Source organism: Pseudozyma flocculosa (genome assembly GCF_000417875.1).
Source record: "Pseudozyma flocculosa PF-1 unplaced genomic scaffold scaffold00026, whole genome shotgun sequence".
NCBI classification, from domain to species: domain Eukaryota; kingdom Fungi; phylum Basidiomycota; class Ustilaginomycetes; order Ustilaginales; family Ustilaginaceae; genus Pseudozyma; species Pseudozyma flocculosa.
Genome location: NW_006920894.1, coordinates 292,273 through 309,305, shown reverse-complemented (window position 1 = coordinate 309,305; position 17,033 = coordinate 292,273). Strand labels below are relative to the sequence as shown.

General features: G+C 65.1%; 4 protein-coding genes across 4 annotated transcripts; 2 read left to right on the top strand and 2 right to left on the bottom strand.

Moving 5' to 3' along the window:
• Positions 1-618: 618 nt before the first annotated feature.
• On the top strand, positions 619-3,966 carry PFL1_06469 (uncharacterized protein; the record flags this gene model as incomplete). Its single annotated transcript, XM_007884010.1, has 1 exon — positions 619-3,966. The coding sequence occupies one exon, from the start codon at positions 619-621 to the stop codon at positions 3,964-3,966; it is 3,348 nt and encodes a 1,115-aa protein (XP_007882201.1).
• Positions 3,967-7,586: 3,620 nt separating this feature from the next.
• On the top strand, positions 7,587-11,927 carry PFL1_06468 (uncharacterized protein; the record flags this gene model as incomplete). The annotated part of the gene is made up of 5 exons (XM_007884009.1): positions 7,587-7,753; positions 7,973-8,336; positions 8,453-11,561; positions 11,666-11,737; positions 11,893-11,927. The coding sequence occupies 5 exons, from the start codon at positions 7,587-7,589 to the stop codon at positions 11,925-11,927; spliced, it is 3,747 nt and encodes a 1,248-aa protein (XP_007882200.1).
• Positions 11,928-12,535: 608 nt separating this feature from the next.
• On the bottom strand, positions 12,536-14,374 carry PFL1_06467 (uncharacterized protein; the record flags this gene model as incomplete). The annotated part of the gene is made up of 7 exons (XM_007884008.1): positions 12,536-12,664; positions 12,793-12,881; positions 12,979-13,216; positions 13,310-13,403; positions 13,527-13,866; positions 13,955-14,035; positions 14,149-14,374. 7 exons carry the CDS (start codon positions 14,372-14,374, stop codon positions 12,536-12,538), a joined length of 1,197 nt encoding a protein of 398 aa, XP_007882199.1.
• Positions 14,375-15,141: 767 nt separating this feature from the next.
• On the bottom strand, positions 15,142-16,585 carry PFL1_06919 (uncharacterized protein; the record flags this gene model as incomplete). Its single annotated transcript, XM_007884046.1, has 5 exons — positions 15,142-15,348; positions 15,486-15,616; positions 15,728-15,824; positions 16,215-16,279; positions 16,459-16,585. The coding sequence occupies 5 exons, from the start codon at positions 16,583-16,585 to the stop codon at positions 15,142-15,144; spliced, it is 627 nt and encodes a 208-aa protein (XP_007882237.1).
• Between the last annotated feature and the right edge of the window lie 448 nt (positions 16,586-17,033).

Below are 17,033 nucleotides of genomic sequence, written 5' to 3'. Positions count from 1 at the left end.
CGTCTTCCGAAAAGCCGCTGCCTGGCCAGGCCAGGCCCGGGCTAGACCTCCACTCGTCTACCGGCCGGGTTGATGAGGGCCTGGCCCAAGCTAGACCCTGGAACCGCCTGCCCACCACCGACGGGAAAAAGCCTCCGAGCGCCGTCGGGAGGGTTGGGCCAGCCAGCGCAAGGCCAGCAGGGCCAAAGGGCTCCTCAGCTTGCATGTGGCCAGGCCTCGCCCTCCGACGAGGTGTCTTTGACAGCCGCCCACCATCCCGCCACCGTTGCAGCGACGACGATTACGACGCCGCCTCTTTTCGGTTCGCCATGGTCCCACAGCAAGCCGGCCTTGCTCAAGCCTAGTCTCGCTCACCACCGCCGGCCTCCTACCACGAGGGTGCCGCCAAGCTCAAGCAGAGGCCTCAGGCACTAACGACACCTCGGGCGACATATCACCTAAAAAAAAAAGGCTCCGAGGCAGTCGGACGGCGCCGCAATATCCTTCCCTGCTTGCTACGCTAGCTTACCACGTTGCTCTCGACGCCTCCAGCCCACATCGACTGCCGCTTTCCTCGACTTCCGCTGCCTAGCCTGCCCTTCGACCTTCGCTGCGCCATTATCGCCCCCCGCCCTTGCCATGCTGGCCCAGATGCCGCCAGCGTTGCCGGCGCATGGCAACTCGGTCGCACCAGGGACAGCATCGTTTTCCCCGTCATCGCCCTCGCCCTCGCCCTCGCTATCACCGTCAGCATCGCCGGTCTCGTCGTTTGTTAGCGCCGGACCGACGCCTCGACGCAACCCTTCCGATACGCTGCGTTCCTCTGGCATGTCTAGCACCACAACTGCCGCCGCCGCCTCAGCTGACACCACGCGGACCGCGTCGCCAGCTCGCACATCGGTCACACCTGCCTCGTCTCACGCCCCATCAGCATCGCCTTCCGCGTCATCGCCCGGATCCGCATGTGCTTCGACCAACGGCACCCGCTCGAACGTAAAGCTGGCGCACGATGCTGCCGCCGTCCGACCTCCATCGTCCCACCCCTCGCCTTCCAGGCCCAATCGGGCCATCCTGGGTCCAGACGGCCAATACTACACGCCTGGAGAAGCCGCTAAGCTTGGCCTCACCATCAGAACTGCCTGCGAGGCCTGCCGCACCCGCAAGCTCCGTTGCAGTGGCACGCCGCCGGAGCAGGGCGGCTGCCAGCGCTGCAGCAGCGACGCCATCCCCTGCATCTACACCGCTCGGGCTCCCATCGGCAGGCCAAAGAAGCGCAAGGTCGAACAGGGCGACGAAGATGCAGACAAGCCCGCATCGGCCGAGGTCCGCCAGGCCAGGCCGAGCAGCAAATTGTCCTCCGTCAAGTCGTCGACCGACCCATCGAGCCGCGTAGGCAAGGCCCGCCCGCAGAAGAAGCAGGCGAAGGCTGTGCAGCATTCCGCGAGGGAACGGCAGCCTGCCGCGCTGCACGAGATCAAGGGCGAAGCAAGTGCTTCCTTACGGCATGGTTCTATGCCAGACTCAGTTCCCTCCGACTTCGCCCAGCTCCTGTCTGCTGCGGCTGCCGTCCATGGGCAGGCCGACGCGGCAGAAGACTCGCAGCACTCGAGCGCCAGCCAGGCCCCACGACCTGGTCTGCTGCCCCCAGAACGACACCATCTTTCGCACGCGCCTTCCTATCTGCCCTCTCATCCGACTCCTTCTCACGCAGGGAATGCGCCATCCCACTCCCCTTCGACTGGACCCGTCGAAACTGCTCTTAGTCACGCGGATTACCTCGGGAATTCCCCTTTCAGGCCAGCTACCGCCTCATTCGCCCAGCCTTCCAGCATGTCGCCACACGACCCCAGCGTTCCGTCACTCGACGACCTCTCCATTGCCGCGTTCCTCCAGTCGCTCGACACGCTCGAGATCGAACCATCCGAGCTTCTCAATCGACACGTCGGTGCCGCGGGCAATAGCGTTGACCGCTCGCGCTCGACCCTGAAAGCTCCTGATAGTGGCGGCGGCATGGTCATGGGCTCGGCTGGATCATCCTGGGCGAACGGCCACCAGCCTTCCTTTCCCACGTCGACGCGCCAGTCGGCGTTTACGAGTTCCCGGGAGCAGACAGCAGATCATACCCTCGCACTGCCTCCATCTGCGACGGCGACTCCCGGAGTCGACGCGATATCCGCAGAGGACCTAGAGGCGCAGTTCAACGAGTGGTCCTCGAGCAGTGCCATCCTGCAAGATGGCCTCAGCTTCGCCGTCCCCGCCGACTTCTCCTGGTGGGATCTCGGCCCGAGCCTCGATCCAGACCTGTCTAGCACCGCGGCGACGCCAGCGAACGAGTTGGCTCAGGCTGGACCCTGGGGCCCTGTCTCGCGGCCCCCCTCGCGCTACCTGGTGAAGGACCCGCCATCGCATCGCCGCAACGACCCGGCTGCGCGACATGGGCAGGATTGGAGCAACAGGGCGGCGCATGCGGGCCTACAGCTGTCGACGAGGTGGCCTCGGGGTGCAGAGAACGGCATGGGCCAGGGGCAGATTCAAACCACTGGCAATGCATCGGCAACCGGCCTGTCCTGGGCGTCGATACCCCTGAGCCCTGTAGGGCCCAGCACCGCCCAACCTGCAGCGTCGGGACCCGCAACGAGCGACTGCGGCAGTCCCTCAGCAAGATCTTCCACCGCCGCCGCCGTCGAGGCGCAGCAGTCTGCTGGCCCGAGCGTCGATGCCGGAACGGTCAAGCCTTGCTGCTCTTCAAAGAAGGCGGCTGCCGACGGATCCGGCCCGATGGCAGCTCACCAAGAAACGGCCGTGTCGCAGGACAGCGTTCTGGATCCATCTGACTCTTGCTGCAGCAAGGACAGGAGCAGCGTCGCCTCGACAACGACGCCGACAACAGGTCGGCCGGTGCCAAGCTGCTGCTCAAAGAAGAAGGACGCCACCCCAGATCACGTCACGTCGGCTTCGACGACGAAGGCGCCAGGCACACAATCCGACGCAGGCGCGCACGCCGCGGATGGCAAGCCGCTCTCGTCCTCGTCTTCGTCGTCGCCCAAGTCCCAGCCGAGCAAGGTGCACTGCGTGCCCAACCCGAGCGGCAAGGGCTGCACCTGCCTGTGCGACATGAGTGTCGCGCTGCTGAGCGTCAAGCGCACGCTTCGGGAGACTGCGAGCCCGCACGTCGCCGCCAGCGGCGGGTCCTCGCAGGTCAAGCAAGAGGACGATGGCGACTCGGGCGAGGCTGGCTCGTCGACCGACAGCGCACCGCGCAGGAGAGCGGCGGCGGCGCGCGCCGCCAGCACGACAATCCAGCTGACCCTGAGCGCGAGCCAGGCGATCGCAGCGCAGTGCGCCTGTTCGGCGGACTGCCCCACGTGCCGTTCGGATCCCAGCACCGAGATCAGCGCGAGCCTGCTGGTCTCTACGGCGCTGCAGATCTACGCGCGGGCGGTGCGCACGCTGAGGGAGGGCTTCGCGGCGGGCGGCGCCTTTGCCGTCGTCGGCGGAAGCGGGGCGGCGGGCCCGGGCGGGCTGGACGTGCGGATCGGCGAGTACAAGCCGGCGCCGGCCAATGCGCGGCGGATCGCGCTGTTTGCCATGAAGCTCGAGCTCAAGGATCTGAGCGCGGCGCTGGGCAAGATTTCGAGGATGGCGCAAAAGACCCGACAGCGCACCGACCCCAGTGCGCGGGGCGAGGAGGAGGCGAGGTCGCAAGGAGGCGAGGGGGCGCCGAAGTCCAACGACGGTGCCTCTGGCGGGGCGACAACTACCACGGCGACGGCGACGGCGACGGCGCCGGACGCCAGCTGGATGAATCCGATCGACCAGCTCGTCATCCTCAAGCTGCACCAGCAGCTGGGCGAGCTGCTCGCCACCGTCGAGAACCTCGAGGCGCAGTCGAGCGTTCAGCCCGCGAGCGGTCACAGTCACCACCACCATGACCAGGACCACCATCAGCAGTCGCACGTCCAGCCGCGCTCCGTCCTCATGCAGTGATAGCCGTTGTTGGTTTCGGTCTCTTGCTCGCCTTGCCTGCTCGCTGTAACATCATGTACGACCATCTGCTGAGCCTTGATGGCATCTCTCACCGTTCGACTTGGATTGCACGTCTGTATGCTCAACGAGAAGGAGAGGAGAAGGGACGGCATCACTCGCAGATGAGAGCGACTGCTGGACCGATTGCAGAGGATGGAGATCTATCGACGGCACACAGGCAGGCCGTTGCAGTGGAGGGCTCGGCCGAGGCCTCGACATAGAAAACCACAGCATGGCTGCTACCGCATCGGAAGCATCAGCAACGAGCTTGATGTAGCAAGGGAGGGTCGAGGAAGCAACCAAGCAAGCAAGCGAGTACCACTTTAGGCAGGACGCATGCTACCCGTTGATCCTGTCACCCTGCAGGTCTTCATCGCCTTGTCCAGCAGAGCAAGCGTAGATAAGACGTTGTCAGGTCAGTACGTTGAGCAACGTGAGATGCGGAGGGGGTGAGGGGGATCGACGCCAAATATACCGCCGAGCGTATAGCCGGGGAAGGGGGAGGGGGGCGCGGTGACCTGAACAAGATAATGCGTTGCAAAGCCAGGCAGGCCTGGAATCGCGTTGCGGCGTTGCGTTGATCTGCGGTGGCGGTTGCGACACTCTGTTACGGCGGCGGCTTACCCCTTCCGTCATGCCGCGGCGTTCGTATGGATGGCTGAACGCCTTGTGGCAGAGTGCGCGGGCGGGCGAGCGGGCAAGCGGGAATACGCAGCCAAGCGTTCCAGCAAGCAAGCAAGGCGGGCAGGTGGGCAGCGACGACGTCTTGCTGGTTGCCGCCCATGCCGCGCTGCTGCTACCGGTATCCTCGTTGTCGGTTGCCGCCGCTGCTGGTCCCGAAGTGGCCTTGTGGGCGTGTACGTTGAGCGCCTACCACGGGCCCACACCGCCCTCCTGTGAAGACGTTCGAGGGGAGAAGGCGTGCACCAAGCTCGCACGTTGGTTGTGTTCCTGGCTTGCACGCGATTGGTCGTACGTCTTGGGCCTCGACTACCGTTCTTCGAACGCGGCGCACGTCTGCTTGCTGCTTGCTTGCTTGCTTGCTTCTTGCTTCTGATCGTCGCTGCGAGGTCAGAGTACGGTGTGGCTCTGAATCTCGCTCGTTCCGCCTCGTGTTGGCCTGCCGCCTAGCCGAGACAAACACGTAAAGCCCGAGCGAGTGTCGAGACGTCGCCAAAAGCAAGCAAGCAAGCAGCGGCGAGCAAGCAGCAAGCAAGCAAGCACGAGGAGCAAGAAAGAGGCAGGCAGAGCTCCCGTCCGGCGAGCAAGGCAAGCAAATGGACAGCGCAGCGCTGAGTGCGGCGTGCGGTGCGCGCTTCTTCTGCTGCTGGTCGGCGTCGTTCGCATGTGCGGCGTGCAGGCAGAATCTCCTTCGGAAGTCCACCGCAGACAGAAGGCGACACCAGGCGCACGTCCGCCGGCGCCGCCTGGTCTGCCGTCGTCGTCGTCGTCGTCGTCGTCGTCGTTGCCGCTTGCCACCTCCTCTCGGCACTTTGCTGAGCTGGCACCAAGCCATGTCGACCATCGCGGCTCCGTGCCGTTGCATCTCACGGGTATCGGTTCTCTTGTCGCTGCTGCAGGGCGTGCACCGCGAGGTGGGCCGGCTTTGCCGCCTCTCATCGGCTGCCCCGACAGACGCGGGCCGCTCGCTCTGCAGAAATTGCCTCGCCCGCCTGTAGCCTGTTGTTGCCGCACGCAGAGAGGGGGTCCCTACCCCGTCAGAAAGTCGCGCAAGACAGCGACGGGGGTCAAGGCGGTCGGAAGGGCACACGAGTCCAAGCCAAGGCGCCATCAGCGGCAAAAGCGCACCTTGAGGAGCGAGAGAGAGAGAGAGAGCGCGGGCGAGATTGAGGCCGGCCTCACTGCCCTGGCCTTCCGACGAGGCGGCAAAACAGAGCGGCTTGCCATGCGGGTGGCCTCGCGGAGTCGGCACGGCCTTCTCGAAGCCATAGTCAAGGGGCAACGTGAGAATAGAGAGACGTAGAGCCCGACCATATCGATGGCCCAGAGGCGGAATTCGTCGCCCAGACGGGAATGCCAAGATGGCGAAATCCCCGCCGCGATGCCCTGCCCGCGCCGCACCGCATCACCGGTGCAGCGACTCTGGCGACGAACGCGAGAGAAACGGCGAGCCCCGAGGACGAGGCGAGAGAGAGGTGACGGCGGCGATGGAGGCAACAAAGAGGTTGGGCCGGCGAGGGGGGTTTGCTGCCGCTGTTGGTGGGCGTGCCGTTGTCGGCCCTTTTCTCCCTCGTTGCCTTGGCTGGCGCGGCAGTCTGGCCTGCCTGCCTCTTCTGGCGGGCCGGGGTTTTTCTTCTCAACTACCAGCCAGCCAGCAGCGCAGCTTGGCCGGACGTGCCATGCGAGCCTCAGGCCAAGGCCAAATGGCCCAGCCTGCCCGCCTGCCTGCCAGGCAAAAGGGGGTTTGGTGGGGTTCCAGCCACACACACACACGCCAGCCAGACAGCCAGCCAGCCAGACAGGCCAGGCCTGCCGTGTGGCTTCGAAGGTCGCTGCTGCTGGGGCGGCTGCTGCGTGCACGCGCCCCTCACAAACCAGCGAGCGGCAGGCGGGCAGGCGGGCAGCAGGCACCAGCGCACCTCCTCGAACCACGCACCTCCCGACCAAAGCGGCGGCAGCACACAAGCAAGCGCATCATCGTCCTCTACGCTCTCGAAGCTGAGCCTGCCTGCCTGGCAACTGTGTCTCGTCGTCCACTCCTCCGGCCCATCCTGGCTTGGCAGCGCAGCCCGCACGTACGCATCAACGCACCCCACCATCACCACCAGCCCCAGGTTCCTCTGGCTCGTGCAGCGCTCTCGGTCCCCGCTTTCGACAGCGATCGACCGACCAAGCCGAACGAACAACGACGGCACGACGGCGACGACGACGACGACGACGGCCACGGCGACACCACGACCATCGCGACGACCACCGCCACCTGCTACCGACCGCCATCTGCTTCCTCGCCTCGCACCTGTTGCTTGCTCGAAGGGTTATCCTGACCCACCCCAGCCAACGCTTCGGCAGTGCCGCCGACCGACGAATCGCCCCGGCCTCGCTTCCTCTATTAGCAACGCTGTCCTGGCGTTCGGAACGGTGCCGCTCCAATCGTGAAGCGCTCCATCACCGCTTCGGGACGTCCCTAGGCCGAGCAGGCAACGCCAGCAAGAGGCTGCCCGGCTTGCGATTTGCACCCCTCTCCCGGACCGGCAAAGGTCTGGATCCCTGTCGGCTTGGCTCCGAGGCGAAGACTCAGACGGTCATCGACAGCGTACCTTGGCCAGCTTGCCCGCGCCCGCCGAGTCCGGCATCCTGATCATTGCCCGGTCGCCTGGCTCGGACACTCCGAGACGCTGCCCATTGTTGCCTCTGCCTGCGACCGAGGCACGCTGCGGGCGTCCGACGACCAGTCGAGCCACCCATACGCCTGCATCGCTCCCCTGTCGTTGAACCGACGTCGTCTCACGCCCGCCGTTCTGCGATCTGTCCCTCCGGTGCCTCAACCCTCCAGGGCCACTCCTCACGTTCGCTGCCGCCGCCGCTCCGAGCCCAGCTAGCCGGCCTGGCGGTTCTCCAACATGATGGTCGTCAGCAACAGCTTCCACGATGCTTCGCCGAACCTCGCCCTCGACGATCCCGGCGCCTTGGGGCTTGAAAAGGAAGGCGAGCTAGAAGAAGTCTACTGCGGCGGCTGCAACCGGCTACTCGGAGAAGACTCGGTCGAGGAGGGCGTCATCCAGTTTGCGTGAGTTGCGCCGTAGCGTGGCAGCCTTGTTCTACGCCCAGCCCAGCCCAGCTCGGCCCAGCTCGGCGTATGGAGCACGGCGTCCATCGGTTGGCGGCGGCGACGGCGGCAACGGGGCTGGACCCTTCCGCCGAGGACCAGCTCCGGTCATGAGGGCCTAGAGAGAAGAAGGCAGCTCGCTGACCTGCCACCTTTCGAACCTGCCGCCCGACCTGACAGCACCAAGCTGTGGCATGTCGACTGCTTTCGGTGCGCAAAGTGCAAGAACAAGGTCAGCACGGATCGCGACGACATCCTCCTGCTCTCGGACGGCCACCCAATCTGCGGAGAGTGCAACTACAGCTGCAACATCTGCAACCTGCCCATCATGGAAGAGGCCATCATGACGGGCGATGAGTCCTACCACGCATCGTGCTTCACCTGTCGCGCCTGCCACTCGCGGATCGAGGAGCTCGTCTTTGCCAAGACGAATCAGGGCATCTACTGCATGCCCTGCCACAACCAGCGCGTCGCCCGCAGCCGCAAGCACGCCGAGCAGAGGAGAGCCAACAAGCTCAAGGAGAAGCAGAGGCTGGAAGCCGAGGTGAGCAGTCTAGCCTCGATGGTCCCCCGGGGCGACCACCAGCGTCAATCAGCGGTACGTCGAGCAGAAAGCTGACCGTCTTTCGTTCTCCTCTCCGTCCCGTTTTCCCCTCACAGGAGGCACGCCGACAAGCAGGCTCGCAGGACAGCGCATCGGCGCGCATGCCCGGCTTCATGCCCTCGGGAGAGCCATCGCCTGCCATGCCGACGATCTCGGTCGATGACGGTTCCGTTCGCCAACCCACCAACACTCGGCCACCCAGCCCACCGGAAAAGGAGGCGGCTCTACCAGCAAGGACACCCGGGGCCGCCGTGCAGCCGCTCGCTTCCCAGCCGGCCAACGCCTTTGGCAGCGCATCGTCGCTGTCGCCGTATCCTGGCAGTGCCGGTGCCCATGACCGCAGTCCTCGTCCCGGCTCAGCCAACGGCAAGCGACCGATGCAGGCACCTCCGCCTCCTGTGAGGGAAGGGCGGGGCTCTCCGAGTCCTGCTCCCGGTCAAACGCCGGATCGACGCGGATCGCCCGTCTCGCCTACACCTGTACCCAGCCGTTCGACGGACAGTTTGGCGGACGGCGTCACGCCCTCGGGGTCCGCCTCGTCCCTCAGCACCGCGGTCCAAGGTCATCGGGCCCAGCCTGACTCGCCTTCAGGGGGCAAATCCGGCGCTCGCAGGGCCGAAGATGGCAGCGTCGCCTCGGCAACGGCACCGCAACAAAACCCACGGTCAGCCCTTGGCGATGCGTCTGGCAAGCCCAGCTCGGCCGGCGCGAGCCCGGGCGTCAACGGTTTCAGCGTCGACTCGGCGACCAAGAGCGTCTTTTCCTCGAGCTCCGAATACAGCCAGGACACCGACGGCACACAGAGTGCCACGCGGGCCAACGTGCATGCCTCTCCCGGGAAGGGCCGCAAAACGGGGCTCCCCGCCTCGGGTTCCTCTTCGAGGCTCTCCAAGACCTACTCGTTCTACGATTCCGACTTCATCCAGCTTATGGACTCGTTCGGGCGCTTCGACACCAACGACAACTTCCAGCTGAGCTCGCCGATGCTCGAGGAAGAGGCCGAGGCGGCAGGCTCCTCGTCGCTTGCTCTGCCTGGCGCGGGCAAGACGTCGAGGGCGGCCAAGCGCATGTCGATCCGGCCACCGATCAAGGCTGACGAAGACGTCGTCCGGGGCTCGATGTCGTCCGATGATCGGCCGCACGAGCGCGGGGCGCCATCGTCGCCGACGAATGGCCTCTCGGACAACGACGAGGAGGTCCTCCAGGATGAAGCAGCAGCGCCAAAGACGGGAGCGGAGACCCCGTCCAAGCACGACCGCGACGGCTCTGGCCTGTCGAACCTATCGGCCAAGATGCGCGAGTCGATGCAGGCGGCGACCGACGGCCACGTCAGCATGGACATCTCGTTTGTCGAGATGGTGCTCAAGGACCTCGACGAGACGCGCGACAAGATGCAGAGCCTGCAGAGCAAATACGACCGCATCAAGCGGGCCAGCCAGCAGGCCGCTCAGGGCTTCTCGATGGCCAAAGAGGAGTTTGCCAACGAGGTCAACGCGCGCCACGAGGCCGAGATGGAGATGGCCAGGCTGCGGAGGCAGCTCGTCGACCAGGCCTACAAGCTCGCCACGATGTCGAGCGAAAAGCGGCAGCAAGAGAAGCTGGAGAAGCGCTCCGAGGATGTACGGGCGTCGCTCAAGGGCATGGAAGCGGACCTGACCAAGCTCACCGTGGAGCGCGACGTCACCGTGGCCGAAGTGGCCGAGCTGCTCGCGCTGCAGGACGGCAGCGGCGGCAACAGCGGCGCCTCTGCCTCGCGCGAGGCCAAGGAGGCGGGCGTCACCGAGAACCTTGCCAAGCGGCTCGACGCCGTCAAGGCGCGATACCGCCAGGAGATTGACGATCTTTCCCTCGAGCGCGACTCGCTGCTGATTGAGATCGAGGAGCTGAAGCAGTCGCGCGAGCTCTTCCTCGAGGAGGCGCAGAGCCTCAACGCCAAGAACGAGGAGCTCAATCTGCTCTACAGCCAGATGACGCGGAGGGTCGAGCAGGCCGGCCAGGCTCGCGACCAGCTGCCAGCGCTGCCGCCATTGCCGCGGGCGAGCAAGGACCTGCCCCCGAGCCAACTGCAGGGTGGCGCGTCGAACAAGGCCGGTACGGGCTTCGGCTTCGGCTTCGGCAAGCCCTCGCGGCACCACCCCGCCGGCTCGGGCTCGATTGCGTCGACCAACGAGAGCTTCGGCACGACGCCAGCGCCGCCGCCTCAGTCCAGCGAGAACCTGGCCTCGATCGACTCGGCCGTGCACCGGGTCATCAAGCCGGAGAAGGTGGAGCCGCCGACGATGGCCAAGAAGTTCAAGCTGTTCAAGCCCAAGCTGGCCGATGCCTCGAAGCTAGCGGGCGGCATGGGCTCGTCGTCGTCGTCGTCCAACGGCCATTCGAACGGCGCGCAGCCCCCAGTGCCGCCGAAGCACGCCCAGGCCCCCGCCGCGGCGCACGTCATTGCGCCGGGCAAGGCGTCGCACGACATGGTGGTGCGCGAGCACCTCTTCCAGCCGTTCAACGTGCTGCGGCCGACGCGGTGCATCGCGTGCCAGAAGAACATGTGGGGCCAGTCGGAGATGCGGTGCGCCATCTGCTCGCAGATCTGCCACTCCAAGTGCCTGCACAACCTGTCGCTGTCGTGCAGCCAGCCCTACACGCGGCCCGAGGATGCGGCTGCCGCCGAGGCGGCCGCTGGGCCGTCGATGTTTGGGCGGGACCTGGCCGAGCAGGCGGGCATCGAGGGGCGCGAGGTGCCGCTGGTGGTGGAAAAATGCATCCAGGCGGTCGAGGCGTTTGGCATGGACTACGAGGGCATCTACCGCAAGTCGGGCGGCTCGTCGCAGCTCAAGGTCATCACGCAGCTGTTTGAGCGCGGCGCGGCGTTTGACCTCGAGGACGTGGACCGCTTCAACGACGTCTCGGCGATTACGAGCGTGCTCAAGAACTACTTCCGCGAGCTGCCGGTGCCGCTCCTCACGTTTGAGCTGCACGAGGACTTTATCCGGCTCGCCGAGGCCAAGCTCGAGGCGGGCGCCAAGGCGCAGCAGATGGTCGAGCTCATCGCCAAGCTTCCGGCGCCGCACCACGCCACGCTGCGCAAGCTGGTGCGCCACCTGCACCGCGTCCAGCAGAGGAGCGAGGAGAACCGCATGAACGCGCGCAACCTCGGCGTCGTGTTCGGACGTGAGTCGCCGCGCCTCCCAGCATTCTCGGATGCTTGCCGTCGCCGTCGGACTGCCGTTTCGCTGACATCCCATCCGGGCGCCTTCCTCCCCTCCCTGCTGCAGCCACGCTGATGAAGTCGGGCGATCCGACACAGGAATTCGCGCATATGGGCGGCAAGGCCATGACGATTGAATGTGAGTCCCTCTTCCCTCGTCTTCCTGTCCTTCCCTTCCTCTCGTCCCCTTCACCTTTTTCACACGCACTCGCAGTCTTGACCTGACCTGAGCTGACCTGACTTGGCCTGACATCTGGACCCCGACACTGGAATCGACACGCACCACCACCGCAGACTTTATCGAGCACGCAGAGGACCTGTTTGCTTGACCCGCGCCCCCGCCCGTCTTCGCCCCCATCCTGCATTGCATCGTCAACACGCACGTCCTGCTCCTTCTGATGTCCCCCCTCCCCCCTCCCCCTACTCGACACGGCACGGCACGGCGTCTCGACCCACTCTTCGCATCGGCCCCTCCTCCCCCCCAATGTCCCCCGGTTCGATCTATCGCAAACTTGATATCCCCCCACCCCGCCTTTTTTTTTTTTTACTCGGGCACCGATCCCCGCGTCCCGTCCGCAGTCTGACGTGTGGATCGAAATAAAGGTCCGAATGCCATGCCATGCGGTTCACGTGCTCATCTTTCCTCGCGAATCGTCTGACCGCGCACGGATGTGGATGTCTGTCGATTCCGATGTGGATGAGGAGGTCGGTTCGGTTCGTCGTGGTGTTCGAACTGGTCACGCCCCTCGTCATGTCATGGTATGGCGTAGCGTAGCGGGACGGGACGGGATGCGGTGAGTGAGCAAACGAGCGCGGACGAAACGTAATGGTACAACGAGGCAAGGCACGGGGGGTGCGTGGTCCCGTGGTTGGAAGCATGCATGGTCAGACCAGCGAGAGGTCGGACGAGGATCCGGACGTCGTCGCTCCGGCCAGCTTAGGCGCGGGCGGATCTGGCCCTCTGCGACGTGGAAGGGGCGCCGTTGGCCGTCGTGCCCGTGACAATGTCGGCGGCCTTGCGCGTGGGTATAATGCAGGATTCAATGGAAAAGAGCCGGATGATGTCCTGTTCGTCCCGTGCCGTGCCGTGCCGTGCCGTGGGGGAGATGAGAGGAAAAAGAAAAAGGGATGTCAGGATACCGCCGCGTCTCTCATTCTTCATCGACCGGCGAGGAGCGAGGGGACGCAACGCACGTGGTAGACGTCCATGTCCAGTTCCCAGACGAACTGGCTCTTTTTCACGCCTCGCTCGGCGTCTTCGTCGGTCGCCGGTGTCGCCGGTGCTATCGGGGTTGCGGGGAAGGGGAGAGGGAGAGGGAGAGGAGGGGTCAATAGCGCAGTCCAGCGTCGACCGCGTCTCGAGGCTGCGGGCATCCTCACCAAGCCGCGGAAAGCCGTCTGCGCCGTCGTACAGCCGCGCCTTGCCCTCCTTGATGAGGAAGCTGATGTAGAACAGGTTCTCGACCGTGTTGCTGAAACTCTCCGGGTTGATGGCAAAGTGGAACAGGCTGACGCCGCCGTCGTCGCCCTTGCCGTGCTCGGTGAGGAGCTTGGCGACGCGGCGCACCTGGATCGACGTGTCGTTTTCGCGACTCTGCTGGATGTCGGTTTGTCGCAGCTGGTCATCGAAACCGACGGGAGGGGAAGGAAGGGTGGGGGAGTCTCAGCGATCGGCCCACACGAGATGGCCCGGACGGTCGTGACAACCCACCTGAGCTGGAGCGGCCCTGACGCCCGTCGTGGGCTCGACCGGCTTCCGCTGCGTGGCCTTGCGGGTCTTTTGCTGGATCAGGAGTGGGCCGAGTCTGCGCAGCATGTGCAACGTTGGCGAGTCGACAAGCATGCGGATGGAGCGAGGGTCAGCGCCTGTGCTGTCATCGCTGCAGTCACGCCAGCCCGCGGACGCCGAGGTCCAGCCGCGCACTCACAGAAAATCGAGCGCTGGCGCTCTCCGCGAGTATTTCGCCGCCGTCCTGCCGAGCTTGTCCCAGTCCCATCTCTCCACGTCGTCGGCATCGCCGCTCTCGCCTGCTCCGTCGTCGTCGTCGTCGTCGCTGCTGGCATGCCCATTGGCACCTCTGTTGCGTGCAGACGGCCCCGGTCGCAGCGGCGCGGCGGAGCCGCCCATGAAACGCGCCAGGCGTCCGAGGTAGTCGTCGACGTCAAAGGCGCCGCCGTCGAGCTTGACCGTCTTCATCATCTGCGTGCCGATCTCGCTCATGTTGAGCAGAAACTTTGAATCGAGTAGCGCATCATTCGGCTCTTTGACTGAGGGGCGAGAAAGCATTCAGCACGACGGCGTCAGAGGGGCGGCACGTACAGGCGGGAGAGCAAGACCGCCAGGCGGGGAGCGTACCTTTGTTGTAGAGCTCTTCGGACGCGCTGAGCAGGCGGACGAGGTGTTCGGGTCCGTATGCGGCCAGGTTCTTCTTGGTGTCTGTGAGGAGGGGGAGGGGTGCGATCGATGCCAGTCAGCGCCAGCCTGATCTTGCGAGGGCATGCCATCTTTTACTCGGGGCTGACAAGGGCTGCGCATGGCGAGCGACTCACCTTCTGCCTGTGCCTGTAGGTCTCTGTAGCCGCTCCGGACGCGCTTGCTCTCCTCCTCGTTGGCCGCCTTGTCGGCTGCCGAGGGTGTGCGAGTCTCTCGCTCCCTTCTCCTCTTTCTCGCCTCCCTGCCCGAAGATTCCGCGGTCGGGTTGGAGGGGTCTGCGCCGTCGGCCGAGTCCCTGCGGCGACGCTGCCGGGATGGGCCGGCCTCGGATGCGGTGGGCATGGTGGCTGAATCTTGATCCAAGGGCGGGTGAGGTGTTGGGTGGGTGTGGTGTTGAGGATGTAGAGCAGCTCCTCAAGGCTGCTGCCAGATCGGAAAGCAGGTCAGATGGTAGAGCTGAGTGGGAAGCAGGTGAAAGGTGGGGGTGGCAGGTGGTGAGGGCGAGAAGGAAAGGAACAGGCCGCCCCACGCCGCCTGACTTGGCCCAGGCTTTCCTTCTCCACACGCGGCGCACGCGTCCGCCGACAGACGGCAAAGGACCCTCTCTGAGCCTGCTTGGGCGGGCTGCAGGCAGGCCAGCCCGCGCCGCGCCACGCCACGCCACGCCACGCTGCGCCAACAATTTGCCCCAACCACGCTGGCGCCTCAACCCCCGCTGCATGCTTTCTATCGCCGCACCATCCCTCTCTCAGACTAGCGTGCACCGTCATGGCGACACACCGAGACGCACACGGCTGCAAGGGAAACAAAGAGGGCCCCTCGCATTTCTCGGGAATACAGACGAGTCTATGGACAACGACCTCGTTGGCAAGGGCTCTGCCACCGGCGCAGCGCGGGCCCAATCGGATCACAGCCGGCTCCTCCTTCGACCGCGCTTCGTCTGGCATCGCCTGCGCACGACGGACGGTCCTCGTCCGACGGCGCAGTGGCGGCAGCAGTCATGCCTCGTTGGCCGTACCGCTGCCCGGGCCAGCGCAGCAGCGGTCGGAGCGACCTGCGAGGCACCCCTCTCGAGCAACGGCTGCGTCCGACGTCGACAGGCGCGCAGCTTAGCAGCATCCGCCCTGGCTCTGTTGCTGCACATTCTGGCCCTGGCCCACCTTGAGCGTCGACTTGCCGCCCTGCTGGTTGTTGACCGTCGACGATCCCATGCGGTCCTTGATCTGCTTGGCCATCGTCAAGAACGCCTGCTCGACGTTGGTCGCGCTCTTGGCAGACGTCTCGAGGAACGGAATGTTGAGCTGGTCGGCGAACTCCTGCAAAGAGGGGGGCAAGCCACACACGAGAGAGTGAACGAACCGACGGATCGCGGCGTCAGTAGGGCATCTAGACCAGCCAGAATGGGCCGAGTGGATCTTTAGTCCAGCGACTCGGCTCGCTCGTCGGCACGCACCTTGGCGACGTTGTACTCGACCACCTTCTTGTTGGTCAGATCCGACTTGTTGCCGACCAGCAGCTTGTTGACACCCTCGCAGGCGTATCGGTCAATCTCCTGCAGCCACTGCTTGACGTTCGAGAATGTGTCTGCGGACATTTGCGCGCAGCAAGAAATGGGTGTGCGGAGGCAGGCGAATGGCGCGAATCGTCAGCGGGCTGTCGGGAGGGCGGCGCTTGTCATGCAAGTCCGTTGCTCACCCTGGTCAGTCACGTCGTAGACGACAATGATGCCGTGTGCTCCGCGGTAGTATGACGACGTGATGGTGCGGAAACGCTCCTGTCCAGCAGTGTCCCACTGAGAGCGGAGAAGGTGACGGGAGGGAGTTGGATGAGGAGTCAAAGGGTTATGGCGTCAGCATTCCGCCGGCTTGACAGGTCGAGGGGTCTGAGCGGCGAAGGACGAGTCGCAGCCTTGATCCCAAGAGCCGCTTTTGCGCAGCGCCGGGGGCCATCTCGTCCCTCGCGCTATGGCAAGCCGGCAGACAGACAAAGGACCGATCGACGAGACCAGGCAAGCGACTAGCAAGGTCGACGTCGAAGCTGGGACACACGAGGCGGGGCGCATCGGGGCAATCCCGGGCGAGTGCAGGTGCGGAAAGCTGCGTGGCTGCGTGATCCGTCGGACCGCGATATGCGCTGCGAGCCTGTCCAGACGACGCTGAATGCGAGTCCTGGGGATACCCACGATCTGGAGCTTGACGGTCTTGCCCTCTAGCTCGATGGTGCGAATCTTGAAGTCGACGCCGATGGCTGTGGATAGGAGCGGTAGGCACAGGGAGCAAGGGGAGTGGTGAGCATGCTGAGTGGCGACGAGACGCGACGAAGCGACCAAGAGTGCCGAGCGGCGGCGTCCGGGCAACATATCGATGATGATGATGATGATGGCGGCGGTGGCGGGGGGGCCGACGGGCTGCGAGTGGAGCACGCACTGGAAATATAAGACTCGGTGTAGGTGTCGTCTGCGAAACGAAGGAGAAGGCAGGACTTTCCGACGCCCGAGTCTCCGATGAGGAGGAGCTTGAAGAGGTAGTCGTAGTCGGCAGAGAGGCCGGCCATTGTGGAGATGAGGGGGTTGGGGTGGAAGAGAGGAGGTGTGGTCTAGTTGCTAGGCTGATATGGCCGAGGATGGTTTGTGGTGCTGGTGATGTCTGTCCGAGCTGGGGCGGCGATGGCGAGCGGCGCTTGTGGTGTTGCCTGTTGCGAGTTGAGTCGGCAGCAAAGCGTGTGAGGGCGTGAATGTGGTCGTGATGGTGGTGGTGGTGGTGGTGGTGGTGGTGGTGGTGACGGGGGTGGCTGGTGCTGCCAAGGTTGAAAGGGCCGCTGCACGGGTCGGGCGTCACGCCCGCCCGCTCGCCCGCTCGCCTGCCAGCCCCGCCAGAGAGGGCAGCGAGCGGCGAGCGTTGAGGCCGGGCCTGGTGGCTGTGTGGCCCTGGCCTGGCCTCTCTGCCTGCGTTGCGGCCCTAAGCCTGCCTGCCCCTCGAATTTGGGCTGCGCCTGGCCAGGG